The sequence below is a fragment of the Daucus carota genome, chromosome 7, assembly GCF_001625215.2.
Source record: "Daucus carota subsp. sativus chromosome 7, DH1 v3.0, whole genome shotgun sequence".
NCBI lineage: Eukaryota > Viridiplantae > Streptophyta > Magnoliopsida > Apiales > Apiaceae > Daucus > Daucus carota.
In genome coordinates, this window is record NC_030387.2 from 8,992,003 (window position 1) to 9,005,548 (window position 13,546).

The window sequence follows — 13,546 nt, forward strand, 5'->3', positions numbered from 1 at the left end:
TGATAAATTAAATTAAATATTTTTAGCATGCATGTTGCAGTACATTCTGCTCACACACTTGAGCGACAAGGATACAAATTCTCTTTTTTAATCAGCTGAATCAATTCTTGCGGGGTTCACTCCCATTATCTTTAACTCATTTTGTTATGAGCTGCTAGACAAAGGTGGATTTAAGGTAAAATATATTTGAGTTCAAATGGCACAGGACCTTCGATCGACCATAGAGCCTCACAATAAAATCTGGGTTCAGATTGGTTAGTTTTGTGAGGAGCCCGTAAATATCATCATACACTAGCAGACAGACACGATAAAAAGAATACGAAACCGACGTGCGTACAAATTCTGTTCGCAAAATGACGAATTGGTCTCCCTAAATTAAATATAAGCACAAATATGCAGTTGAGATGTAATCTCGATCACATAATCCTGTTCACAATCGATAAACACAGTGGCCAGCCCCTAATTAACACGCACTAGCATTTTCCATTTATTTATGTCACAACCCCCAACAAGAAATAAGTTGCTTAGTCTATTCTCTTTATTTCTAATATTTATGTCTATATTTTATTTTTTAGTGGCCCTCCTTTTTTAAAGACGCACCCAACAATTCACATATACTAAAATATAATTAATTACAAAATATTAAATATTTATCACCTGTATATTTCTTGATCGAGACTCATCCTATCTGTCCTCTTTTCCCCAAATTTTTAAAAAAATATTTTTACTTAATTAATTACGTTATTACATTTGAAGTACAATAATTCAAAAGCCCAATTTGTATTGGGTCATGAGGCCCATTAGCAATCACAGCTTATCCCGGCCTAGACCAAATTAGTTATCTTCTGGCCCAAGCTTTCTTTATGTCTTTAATCAAGCTTCATCTTCTTCGTTGTCAAAGTGTCAATCACACTGTAACAAACTAGGGCTGTTTTGCAACCTATACACACAATCAACTGTAAGTATCGATCTCGATTCACTTATTCTTTTATTTACTTTTCAATTAAATTAATCTATCGAATCAAATTAAATTGAAATTTGAATTCAGTTTACTTGTTACAGGTTTGAAAAATCGAAAAAAATGTCGAAAGTTGATGTTGACGTTCCGGCGAAAGGGGGATTCAGCTTCGATCTGTGTAGAAGGAACGATATGTTGATGAAAAAAGGCTTGAAGCCTTCGTCGTTTCTCAAGACTGGGACTACTATTGTTGGTTTGATCTTCAAGGTATAATGATATTGTTGTTGTATGTGAAGTTGATTCCGATATGTTTGCGATAATTTTAAGTGTTTTGTTTACGGTTTTGAGCTGTTGGTGTGTTGGTGATTCCGCGTCGAGAAATTGAGAATTGTGTGGAGTTTTGGCTGTAGTGTACTGCATTTGTAATTGATGTAGATTTGTTGCGATAAGTGGTCTGGATAGTGTTGTTTTCGATTAGAGTTTGTAGAATGTGTATTGCTGACGTAGTGACATTTTAGATGTAATGTTGTGATGTTGAGCATTGTGCAATTAGCTATTTCATTTGTGGAGAATTTGTGTCTATTGGTAGAAGCAGTTACAGCGGTGTTGATCATTTTGTGTTGAAGATAGTCTAGGTACATAACTGTAGGATACTGCTTTAAGCTGAAGTCAGATTATGGTGTGTTATTCATAGACATGGAAATTTGGTACACGACACGAACAGGACACGAAAAGTTTGGGTTTGATTTTCAATATTCGGTACACGAACACGAACACGAAAGTACACAAACACGAAAATTACATGTTAAATTTGGTGTCGGGTTCGGTTTTAAATACAAGTACACGAACGACACGAAAGTACACGAACTTAATAAATAAATAAAAATTAAAAAATATATCTATTTATTTATTATAAATTTTTTAATCAAATTTTATACAGGTAACAAAATAGATGTTATTAAATTTAAAATGATGAGCTGCGAGCCATATGTTTAGACTTTAGGTTTCTTCTTTCTATCTTATACAGTTAGCCGCCTCCCTTCCACAAACTCTCTCTACTCTCCCGATTCATTTTACGCTCTTCTACTTTCTCGATTCATTCTCTATTAACCTGTTAGTCCTGCTGCTTATATACATTAATGTTTGTACTGTTAATTAATTTCCTTGATTGAACTGCTTTCTTAACTGCCATGCGGTCTGAGATAGTTGCAAGATCTATATCTGCTATATATGTCTATAAGGAAAAGAAAATGGCAGTAGTCATCGGGATCAAATCCTATTGGTAATTAAACAATACTCTGAGAGTGAGACAAGCAAGTATTGCACTCTATATGCCTCTCTGTGTACACTTCATTCCGGACCGTTCGTGATACACGGAAGGTACACGAAATTTTTCATGTACTTAACGTGTACACTGTACAGTTCGTGTCGACACGAAATAATTCGGTTCGTGTACGTGTTCTAGAACTGGTACACGATATCAAAACAGTTCGGGTTTAGGGTGCTCGACACGAAAACACGAAAGTACACGACACGAACTGTTTGCCAGGTCTAGTTATTTAAGATGAATTTTCACAAACTATGGATGTAAAAGTCAATATTGTCCCTGTAAAATTAATTTGTAATCTTGAGTGTTGTGCAGCCAGTTAATCTGGTAACTCTGGTTCAGGTTCTAGAATTGAAATATGTAAATGAAAATATCTAGGAAGTAGCAGGGCTAGATTTTGCTTTAGACTTAGGTAAGCACACATGTATGCAGTGGTGGTAGAGCTAGATCTTTCCTATTGGGGCAAAAATATTATTGAAAAAATATTAGGATTTCTTTGGCTTAGAGTTATTGTTCTTCGGGGGCTTTCATGTAACTTGTTAGTTGCATCAACTATATAATTGGTACTTGTCTGTGAATTGAAGTTTGAAAGACAAATAATAAATAGTATTCGGATCACATCAATGATTCCATACACATCATTGAACTAAACCACCCCAATTTAAATAGAATGGACCCCTACTGTATTTTTCTGGTTGGCACAGTATATATTGCACTGTGCGGATCACAAGTAGAAGATTCTTTTTAAGGGCGGGTGGTTTCTTCCTCCCTCAAGCCCGGAATATTTGGATTGGCATGAGCAATCTTCAGGATATTTATAGTCTATAGAGGCCTCTGTTATATATCTTTTCACTTAATGGAATTTATAATGTAGGGCGAGGTAATCAGATTGACGAAAATAATAATGATTGGTACAGGATAGAAACTGTGAGGGGATGACATATATTTTAGCTGCTTGTTCAGCAAATTTATCTCTGGCACTTTCATGACAAAATGGTGGGATTAACCTATTATCGTTTATATCAAATATTAATTAGGAATAATTGACAACTACAACTCTTGTTAGCAACAGGAATGTTCCTAACGATCTGAATGATCCAATTGATGATGTTGTTGATAGTTATAATCAAGTTAGTAACGTCATTTTGTAAGTAGATGATAAGTCCAAACTCCAAAAATGAGGTGACAGCTTTAGATGATCAAGTTGAAATGCACACACTTCCTTATCCCAAAATTCTTCATTAAAATCATGTTCTCACACTCAATGTTTAAGCCAATGTTTTTTTTTACATATGGAGTCCTGTTCGATGCTTATTCTTCTTACTTTTAGACTCGGGGCCTAGTGGCTGAGGTAAATATTTAATTATGTTATATTGATGTTTAGATATAAGATTACATTTATAAGCTATTATAACTATAATTTAGAATTTAAAATAGCTAGAACTATTAATGATGGAATAAGTATCTCACTATGATCTTTTTGTTAGCCTTTTGCTTGTAACGTTCAATTTCAATTTGAGTCCTGCAATCATTAGCTCATCTACTCTATAGATGTGATATATTTTATCATTGCAGGGGTGTGTTTTCTCTTTGTGAGAATTGTCCTACTTAAACATCCTACATAGTCTAGTTGAAAGGTGTACCTGTTTCAGAGCTGATATTAATTAGAGGCATATATGAAAAGATAGTGAGGATTACAAACCACAAGTTTAATTAAGATCGACTAACATATTTTTTATTCAGAGAATTAGTGGCCATCTCTTTGCTATACATAAAAAGGGTTTTTTAATCAGTCACTGTATCAAGGACTGTGCATCTGCTGCCATTCTTTCCTTAACCAAATAATCTTTATATACATTCAGGATGGCGTTATTCTCGGAGCTGATACCAGGGCTACTGAAGGACCAATTGTAGCTGACAAAAATTGTGAGAAAATACATTACATGGCACCAAATATCTACTGTTGTGGAGCAGGGACTGCTGCTGATACTGAGGCTGTAACAGGTACTTGAAGTTATTTATGTGGCATTGTACTGCTCCCTTGTCTCTATTTTTTTAAAAGCTTGTGGGCTGTTAAATTATGATTGCTACCTAATTTATATAGAGTTTTTGATTTATGTCTTGATAGTAGTGCATAAAATTTAAGTATAAACATCAACTTCTCTGCAGATAATATTAGTTCTCAGCTGAAGCTTCATCGTTATCACACTGGCAGGGAATCAAGGGTTGTGACAGCCCTCACACTTCTAAAATCTCATCTTTTCAGGTAAGACTATAATTTGATATGTTTTTCGTGATTTATATCAGATTATTGAGTAGAGAAGTTATAGTTAAAACGGTCCTTAGTCCTTACCTTTTTGCATAATGTAGCTATCAAGGTCATGTTTCTGCTGCCTTGGTGCTTGGTGGAGTTGACGTCACTGGTCCGCATTTGCACACTGTGAGTCCGAGTTCGGGTGTTGGCACCTAATTGTCTATGTATACGTTACTGTAAGGAAAGGTATCATTGTATCCTTGATTTTTTAACAGATTTACCCTCATGGGTCAACTGACTCGCTCCCTTTTGCTACAATGGGATCTGGTTCACTTGCTGCAATGGCCGTCTTTGAATCAAGATACGTCGAGGGGATGAGTGTAAGTTATTTACTTTGAGATTGTACAAAATAAGGACCATGCTTCTTTTTTTGGTTATATTGAGTAATGGCAGCCAGCCTTGTTGAACATCAGTGAAGCTTATATTAATCATTCATTCTTATGTAGAGGGACGACGGAGTTGCTTTGGTACGTGATGCTATTCGGTCAGGCATATTTAATGACTTGGGAAGTGGAAGCAATGTAGATATATGTGTTATAACTAAGGTATGCTGTTTCTTCTCTGAATCCTCCATGATCTTTCATAAGCTAATAACATCATTTTACAAGCTCCTTGATCATATACGCTTTGCTTGTACAGGGGCAAAAGGAGTACTTGAGAAATTATGAGACGCCTAATCCTCGTACTTTCACAAGTGAAAAAGGCTACACTTTCTCCAAAAAGACTGGTTAGTACATTTGTCGTTGACGTGTCTGTCTCAAACATATTTATGTTCTTTAGGTCTAGAATAAACATGCCACGGGTCCATTAGTCTCTTCTCTTGTATGTTCAGAAGAAGTACCTACATAAGTTCAGACGAATTAGCCTACATACTTCAATAATTAGTTGTACTATGTCCGCAGCTTTGTGTAGTATGAAACAGTGAGACATTTTTAGTTAAGCACAGTGAGAGACTGTTCATGACAGTCATTATTCTTACACAAACAATATGTTTAGGTTAGCATGTTGAGGGTATACATGGATTCTTTAAATATTGGAATCTTGACTTAAGTCGCATAGTGTTATTAATCTGTGATGGTCAATCTTAAAAAATTGCTTGCACTTTGAACCATTGTTGTAGTTTGTAATCATATATGTTACCACAACAATGCCTTGTTTCTGTTGTAAAGATAATATCAGTTTGGATTACTCTATTTTTAGTAAGGGATTTTCTATGGTGTGCCCAAGGGCACACAATAGTCCCTAACTCCAATAAAAATAACTCATTTTGATTGGTGGATGAACAATAAATGATAATGGCCCCCCTGCATTCATATCAACTCCACCAATCAAAACAAGCCATTTTTATAGAATTTAGTGTTTAATGTGTGCCCTTGGGCACACATTAGAAAGACCGTTTTAGTAATGCTTGTAATAATTTTCTTGCAGAGGTTCTGACCGCAAAAGTTACACCATTAAGAGAGCTGGTTGAAGTTGTGGAAGCTGGGGATGCAATGGAAGAATAGATAGCTATCATTTTTCTTCATGTTATTGTATCGGGCCATACTCAGGACAGTAGCAGGTGAAATTATTGTTTGGGCGATCATGTATGAGATACATTAGTATGTCATCCTTGTTTTGTGTACTTTTTTATATATAATATTCGAAACTTGTTTCAAAATATTAGTTCCAGGCATCCAATCATGCATCAAGTTAATTCCCTTGACTGAAACTAGACTCTCATTGTAAGCATAGCAATGTGAGCAGCCGAGTTGGCAATAAGAGCGATCATCACAGACATAATTAATTCACTAATTATTCATCACACACTTTAATTAATTCACTAATTATTCATCACACACTTTTTATTGACATATGATTCCTTCTACACTTATGTTGTGTTTGGTTTAGAGATGTCCAAAAAATTCGAAATCCGAAATCCGATCCGATCCGGAAAAAAATCTGATAAATCGATCTGAAAAAAACCCGATCCGATCTGGCCCGGTCTGGAGATTTTAAACAGACCTACTATTTTTCAACCAAATCTGGCCCGGCCCGAAATCTGAAAAATCCGGATTTAAACCCGGATTTTAAAAAACCCGGACAAAACCCGGTTCTATAAAAACCCGGATTAAAACCCGGATAAACCCGGATATAAAACTGTTATCCGTATAATTTATAAACATAAAAATTATGCATAGCCCAGGCCCCGGTACCCAACCCAATCAAAGATAATAAGCCCAACCCAAGTCTTGTGAAAGTCCAGATCTAGATACACACGTCTGCTTAGTGCTTACATTCATATCCACTATCCAGTTCATTATTGAGGTCGCGCTGAATCAATTCGCCGCCATGGAGAATAAGCTTGTGTAAATTGTAATCCCTAAATTAAAGCCCTCTCTCTCAAGTTTCGCCGATATTCTCCCACACTTCTGTTTTTCACAAGCTCAAATCCCTGATTCTTTTTTTTGATGATCAATTCGGCACTGCAGGTTGATGGCAATGGCCAGTGGATGTGTATCAATATGTGGGAGTATACTTGATAACGAGGATTTCATTGCCAAGCACACTAGACTACTGGAGTCTGGACCTATTCTGTTTTTAATGATATCAAGTTCAACAGAGTTTTTGACCACTGGATCTGGAGGGCCACTTTCTTAGCTTTTGTAAAATGCATTTTATGTTCTGGACTGTAATTTGTATATTTTAATTTTAATCAGTTGTAATGAAGATTATTTTTTCAAGATATTCTCAGTTTTATTTTTTAGTTCCAGACTTCCAGTAGAATTGTAGAATTGATGAGTTGCTTGAAAAAATTATATACGTTTAACCAGGTCTGGGTAAAACCCGGTCCGGCCTGATCCGGCCTGCAGGCCTTAAACAGTTCCTATAATTTGCTGACAGACCTGGCCTGGCCTGGCCTGGTTGTCAGTAAAGCCCGGCCTGGATTTTTGACAAAAAACCCGGATATTTTCAGATCCGGATAAAGCCTGGCCTGCCAGGCTATTTGTGCACCTCTAGTTTGGTTGGGGAGAATGGAATGGAATGAAATGAAATGGAATGAGTAAAAATACTTGAAACTCATAGAGATAGGAAATTAAGGATAGGAGAGAATTGAGCAATTCATCTTAAATTGAAGGTGTGATATCTAACACATGATATAAGGAATGGAATGGGGGAAGGAATGAAATTTCTTAAAAATTGTCCATAGGATAGTTCATTTTTCATTCCATTCCTTTTGGAATTAAACATCCCAACCAAACACAACATTAGTTTATCGGGTTAATTATCTAGATGGTAACTGAAGTGGGCTTAATGTATCAAGTTGGTCACTGAAGTGAAAACGGTATCAAGATGGTCACTAAAGTCACCATAAATATCAAACAAGTACCTTACAAATATGAGTTCAAGTAATAAAAATATTAGTTATAAAGTTTTACACATCATTTTCAAATGTTACCACAACCAACTGAAAGGTTATGACCAACTAGATAATTAAATCTTAGTTTATCACACCTTCTGCTGCGTCCCGGTGTCCACTAGCTTATGTCTGATTTCCATTTGACTAGTTGGGGGTTACACTAGTTAGTGAGTATGATTTGACTTGTTAGGGGCCGTGTGACATCTAGCTTATGTCTTATCTCCATTTGACTAGTTGGGCTCACACTAGTTTATGATTATGATTTGACTAGTTAGGGGTCGTGTGATCGTGTCCACTAGCTTACTTGCATAGATGTCTGATTATCATTTAACTGATCTCAAAATAACGTTAAGGTCAACAAGTGGCTTAACAGAATTTAAAATTCACAGGGTCCACCAGCTTACTTGCACATATGTTTGATTATCATTTGACATCATCATTTGACTAGTTAGAGAGCCTGTTACTTAACAAAATTAACAGCTCAACTCATAGAGTACAGTAGAGTTACAATGTTTACAACTCTCATACAGAAGGGTTGTAAAATTTACACCTCACAAAGAGAAATAAAATCACGCAAAAGGATAATAAGAGAAAGATTTTGATTCTAGCTCACTTGGATAGATGTCTGATCACCATTTGACTAGTAAGGGAGCCTGTTACTTAACAAAATTTGCAACTGATGGAGTGAGGTACAATCGTACATAAAGTTATAAATTTTACAACTATCAAGACATCCTTGTCTTTGAACACTTATAATGAATTTCTATTTGTATTGGTGCTAGAGGGTACAACTTGATAAAGAGCAATCTAACACCCAATAATATATTTATTACATAACACAAGAATATTACATATACAATCATATATTATTTTATTAATGTCTTCATTCTCCTGATAGACTCAAGATAAAGAGCAAGTTTAATGACGTAATGACGTATCTGAGTTTCAAACCCCACTTGATCCATAAATTGATGATATGTTATTCTTTGAATTAGAAGTAACGTAAGTTCAGTCATTTATATCACACCGCACCCAGAACTTCCTAGATCAAATCAGTTTATTTATCAAAGTAGACTCAGAATTCTGATTTTTCTGCGTCACCTATTTAATGTGTTCTCTACAACAAAGGGTATCATAGTCGGAATGGTACATTGGCTTGTTGATAATAGGTGCGTAATCGATTTTAGATCTGCTCTATTATAAGAGATCTTCACATCTTTGTTGTGTTATCTGTTAATATGTTATTATTTTGTTTCTTTTGTGTTATGTATTTTACTATTCTAATATGTACAAACCAGTCCAGCTAGTCATTTACATTGTTGTGCAAGATATATTCGTGAAAGTTGGTCGTTTGCATATGCTTGTGGATTATGTACTGTGCAAGTCATATTGAATTATTATACTTGTGACTGTTGTTACCTTGAATGAGAATGTGAAGTGGCAGAAGCAGAAGCGATAAATGCATTTATAATTATGTTATGGTAATCTATTATTCATTCTTTCTCTACTCCTCAATTTCTATTTTCAATTTGAGAATATGTTTGTAAAGGCCAAGTAACCAGCACTCGTAAACCCATAAGGTATTAGGAAGATTCTTAATGCTCTGCCTGTTTTGTTTCCATCACAGGTTAATATGAAACCGAAGGTTCCGACCAAAACTGTTTGTGAAGAGCATCCGGAATCAAGAAAAGAGATACTAACTGTTTTGAATCTTCAAAAACAAGTATACTTTGTGAGTTTTGACTCCTGTGATTTGCATGTGAAACATGGAAATAGTCCCAACAATCAGGATGAATGTGAAATTAAATAGTTTCATATGGATGAACGCAAGTCTATATATACAACTTCTGTAAGTCTCTTAATTTTTTTGTTACTTTCTTTCCAATTTCAGTACAAGGAGGCTGAAGGTTCATCTTACCGTGAGGGCTCATTTCCCGATAAATCGCATGCTTACAGTTCTTCTATGTAGGAACTTGACGTCTTCGCTTGGAGACCCTTGATTATATCAAAGTAGTTTTTGAACTCTCAATTATAGTATTTTGATTGTTGTTGAATTGTCGAATATATGGATGTAGTTTTTTAGATTAGATGGATGTGTAGTAGTCGATTGATATTGGATTTGATGGATGTGTAGTATGTGAGATTGGAATTTGATGGATGTATAGAATATAATTGGTTTATTTCTGCATTAATAAGATTTAGTTGATTTGGTTGTTTTCTTGGTTTGGTATTTCTCGCGTATAAAAATAATGTTCATTTAGTGTTATTATATCAGTTACTGAGTAAAGAAATGATGTTAATCAAATGTTATAACATCAGTTTCTTTAAAGTTGAAGTGATGTTAAAGGCTATAGACATCAGTTATTAACTGATGTAAGCAAAAAACTCAAGCGATGTCTTTGTGGGCGATGTTAAAGGCACTAAGCTTTAACATCAGTTATTAACTGATGTAAATGAGTATAATAGACATCATCCAAACTTACAGAACTGATGTTAAAAAGTATAATACACACCATTTAGGGTGTACAGAACCGATGTTAAATCCAACAACAGACATCAGTTATTAACTGATGTTAAAGACAGGTACCTTTAACATCGCCCACAGTAACATCAGTTACAATTCTCTGGGACATCAGTTTTTAACAGATGTGTATTAGCAGATTTCTAGTAGTGATTCTCGATTAGTAGCTCTAGTCAAATGGCATCTTGTCCTTGTGCTGAACATGTGTAAGCTGAGATGAACATAAAATGCTGATGGCCAGGAATGACTTCATTCTTTACTCTGGTTCATTTTTGGTTGTCTTCAGGCATCGATTACCGCTGGTCGGTTGTGAAGTCTTTTCACAGTAGTAGTTTGATTTCTCAAGCTACTACTTACCCCGAAGGTTGATAAATCTCCAGATCTTGCTCAGATGAGTTGTGCAATTTGACATCACAAGGCTTGTCCATATATTTTGAAACCACATCGTCTTTTATCATTAGTTGTGTGATAATGTATCCTTTGTTAAAAGAAGTGGTCGCAATGAAACCTGGCATAGGCATAATGAGCAACTTTGTCAACTGCATGGGTTTATAAAAGATCGTCCCTTTCATATAATAAATCACCATTCCAGAAACAATGAATTAAACACATACATGTAGGCATCATGATTTGTCCGGCTGTGTGGTTCTTAATCCAAAGACCGCAACTTTCATCGAAATAATAAACATCTGCGAATTCTGGATGGACAGTGATCATGAGCAGGGCAAGTGAGTCCCTCAAATTCTCCAGTAATCAGACAAACACGAGTGAGATGAGATTGGACAAAAACAGTGCCAATCAAGTGTTGTGTCTTTCAGCAAAAAAATATCACAGAAAGACTGCTGCGAATAACGATTGACGATTGTCAGAGGCTCGGACCGTACTGGTTTTTGTGGTTTTCACTTTAAACCATATACACAAGAATCAAAGCTAAAAGGGGAGGGGGAGGGGGGGTTCACTTTAAACCATATGCAATATTTGTTAGGTTTCGATAGAGTGTAAATTAAGCTAGAAGGGGGGGTTGAATAGCTTAATCACCAATTTAAAAATTGATGTGGTGTAATAAAATTTATCCCCCTTTTGAATAGCTTTTGTCGAGATTATATGCAGTTTATGTGTACGGAAGCAATGTAAGAGTAATACGACACACGAGATTTTATCCTGGTTCGCGGTGGCTAACTCAACACTTGGAGTCCACTCACCCCTACTCCAGTCCCCGAGCTCCTCCCCGGACTCGAGATTTTCTCTACTATAAAGAAACTCCTTTACAGTAGGCGGAGAAGCCTTTACAAATATATATCTTGGAGCGTAACTCCCCGTCACCTCCTCACTATAAATGTAAATTTACAAGACTCGTCTTGGAGCGTAATTCCCCCTCACCTCCTCAAAGTCGTTGTACTCCGGGTGTAGTATTTGAACTTCTAAAGTTTTGCGGGTCTTGGATCTTAGATCTTAGGTCTTGAGTCTTTCATCTTCCTCACGTTGCAAAGATGACTAATTCCCCGTTAGCTCGTCTAGGACTTGGGTCTTAGAACGAAGATCACCTCACTTCACCTCACTGCAAAACTTAGAAAACAATATCTACGACAAATAACCTTAGTTTATAAAAATGGTTTTGGACTAGACACAACTAGGCCGATAGTGAGTATATATATATGTTGATGATATATATATATTTAAAGTATACTTTCCGAATGATTTAGAAAGATTTAAGTATACTTGATGCTTTACTCCAATACTAAAGATGAGTATATAGTTGGAGTAATAAAAGTCTTATAGGCTTTAGTCTCGCTTAAGACTCGTATAATACTTGTCTTTTTGACTAAGTATATATTACTTCGAATATACGTCTATTTTCGAAGTGCGGATTTAAGAGAGTCTTTTGATTTAGCTCTTTGGCTATGGACTCTTCTTAATACAACTCTTCTCTTGATATAGTCTTTTTAGACTAGATATAATCGATTTAGTGCGGAGAGAGAGAGTGTAGTCTTTCTTTAACTTTAGCACAATATAATGATATAGCCAAACTAGAATCCGCGATTACAACAACAATGAATAATAACAATAAAGTGCATAAAGTAAATAGCGGAAAGTAAATAAGTTAGTTGGCTATGTTAGTGCTAAGTAAGGTCAAAGAGTTAAAGTAAGCTTTTTAGATTTTCTTCCCATGGAACAATATGATGATAGTTGGGATAGAATCAAGCTCAATAAAATTGATTTTGACCGTCGTCAAATATTAATCTCGTTTTCGAGATTTATTACGAATCTTTAGTTCGTGATAAGATACAAATCTTTGTTCGTTTGTATCAAATATATTCGAGTATATTCGAAGGATATAAACTTTGTTTATGTATATAACTCAAGTATAACGAATCTTAGTTCGTGTAAATATACACCGAATCTATAATTCGTGTATATATATATTAATATTTCGAATAACACGACTTTGTTAGTTCGTGTTTGAATTAATTCAAAATAAGAAATCTCTTTTATAAGAGATATAAGATGAATAGATCGAGAATAATAACGAGCTCTTGTATATATAATGGTCGGTTAAGACTCGCATCGAAGCTAAAATAATAACCACTTACAAAAACGATCGGAAAGTTCGCCGAAAAAATTCACCGGAGGTTCGTCGGATTTTGGCTTGGTGGCGGAACTTGGGCAGCCCTACGGGAGGCCTAAAGTAGTAGTGGTTCAGCTAGTTGGGTTGGGAGAGAGCTTGGTTGGTTGAACTAAGCTTATATAACTAAAACCTTGTATATATAAATATATATGTATAAGAAAGGAGGTTTTAGAAAAGAAATATTTGTAGAGAGTGTTTGTAGAGATGAAAGAGAGAATACTTCTAAAATTCCCAGCAACTAATTAGCTCTTTAGCTTGTATAGAAAATGAATGGGGATGAGGTGGTATTTATAGGGAAAATTTGGGGTAGTGGGTAGTGGAAGGTGATGTAAGGGATGATGTAAATGGGTAGGTGATGTAAGGGATGACTACATTATCTTTGTCCACTAGCCTAGCAACT

At 35.5% G+C, this 13,546-nt stretch overlaps 1 protein-coding gene and 1 long non-coding RNA gene across 3 annotated transcripts; both read left to right on the forward strand.

Annotated features, from left to right (window-relative positions):
• Positions 1 to 821: 821 nt before the first annotated feature.
• Positions 822 to 6,259, forward strand: LOC108193486 (proteasome subunit beta type-7-A). 2 transcript variants are annotated; one of them, XM_017360161.2, is made up of 9 exons: positions 822 to 958; positions 1,063 to 1,225; positions 4,148 to 4,289; positions 4,455 to 4,551; positions 4,656 to 4,725; positions 4,815 to 4,919; positions 5,046 to 5,144; positions 5,239 to 5,326; positions 6,028 to 6,259. In XM_017360161.2, the coding sequence occupies exons 2-9, from the start codon at positions 1,082 to 1,084 to the stop codon at positions 6,102 to 6,104; spliced, it is 822 nt and encodes a 273-aa protein (XP_017215650.1). In that variant the 5' UTR covers positions 822 to 958; positions 1,063 to 1,081; the 3' UTR covers positions 6,105 to 6,259. The 2 variants fall into 2 exon arrangements, with proteins under 2 accessions (XP_017215650.1, XP_017215651.1); XM_017360162.2 differs by having other exon boundaries at positions 823 to 958; positions 1,049 to 1,225.
• Positions 6,260 to 9,022: 2,763 nt separating this feature from the next.
• On the forward strand, positions 9,023 to 10,214 carry LOC135147617 (uncharacterized). The gene is made up of 3 exons (XR_010285274.1): positions 9,023 to 9,480; positions 9,627 to 9,722; positions 9,891 to 10,214. It is a non-coding gene; the product is annotated as an uncharacterized LOC135147617 (long non-coding RNA).
• The last annotated feature ends 3,332 nt before the right edge of the window (positions 10,215 to 13,546 follow it).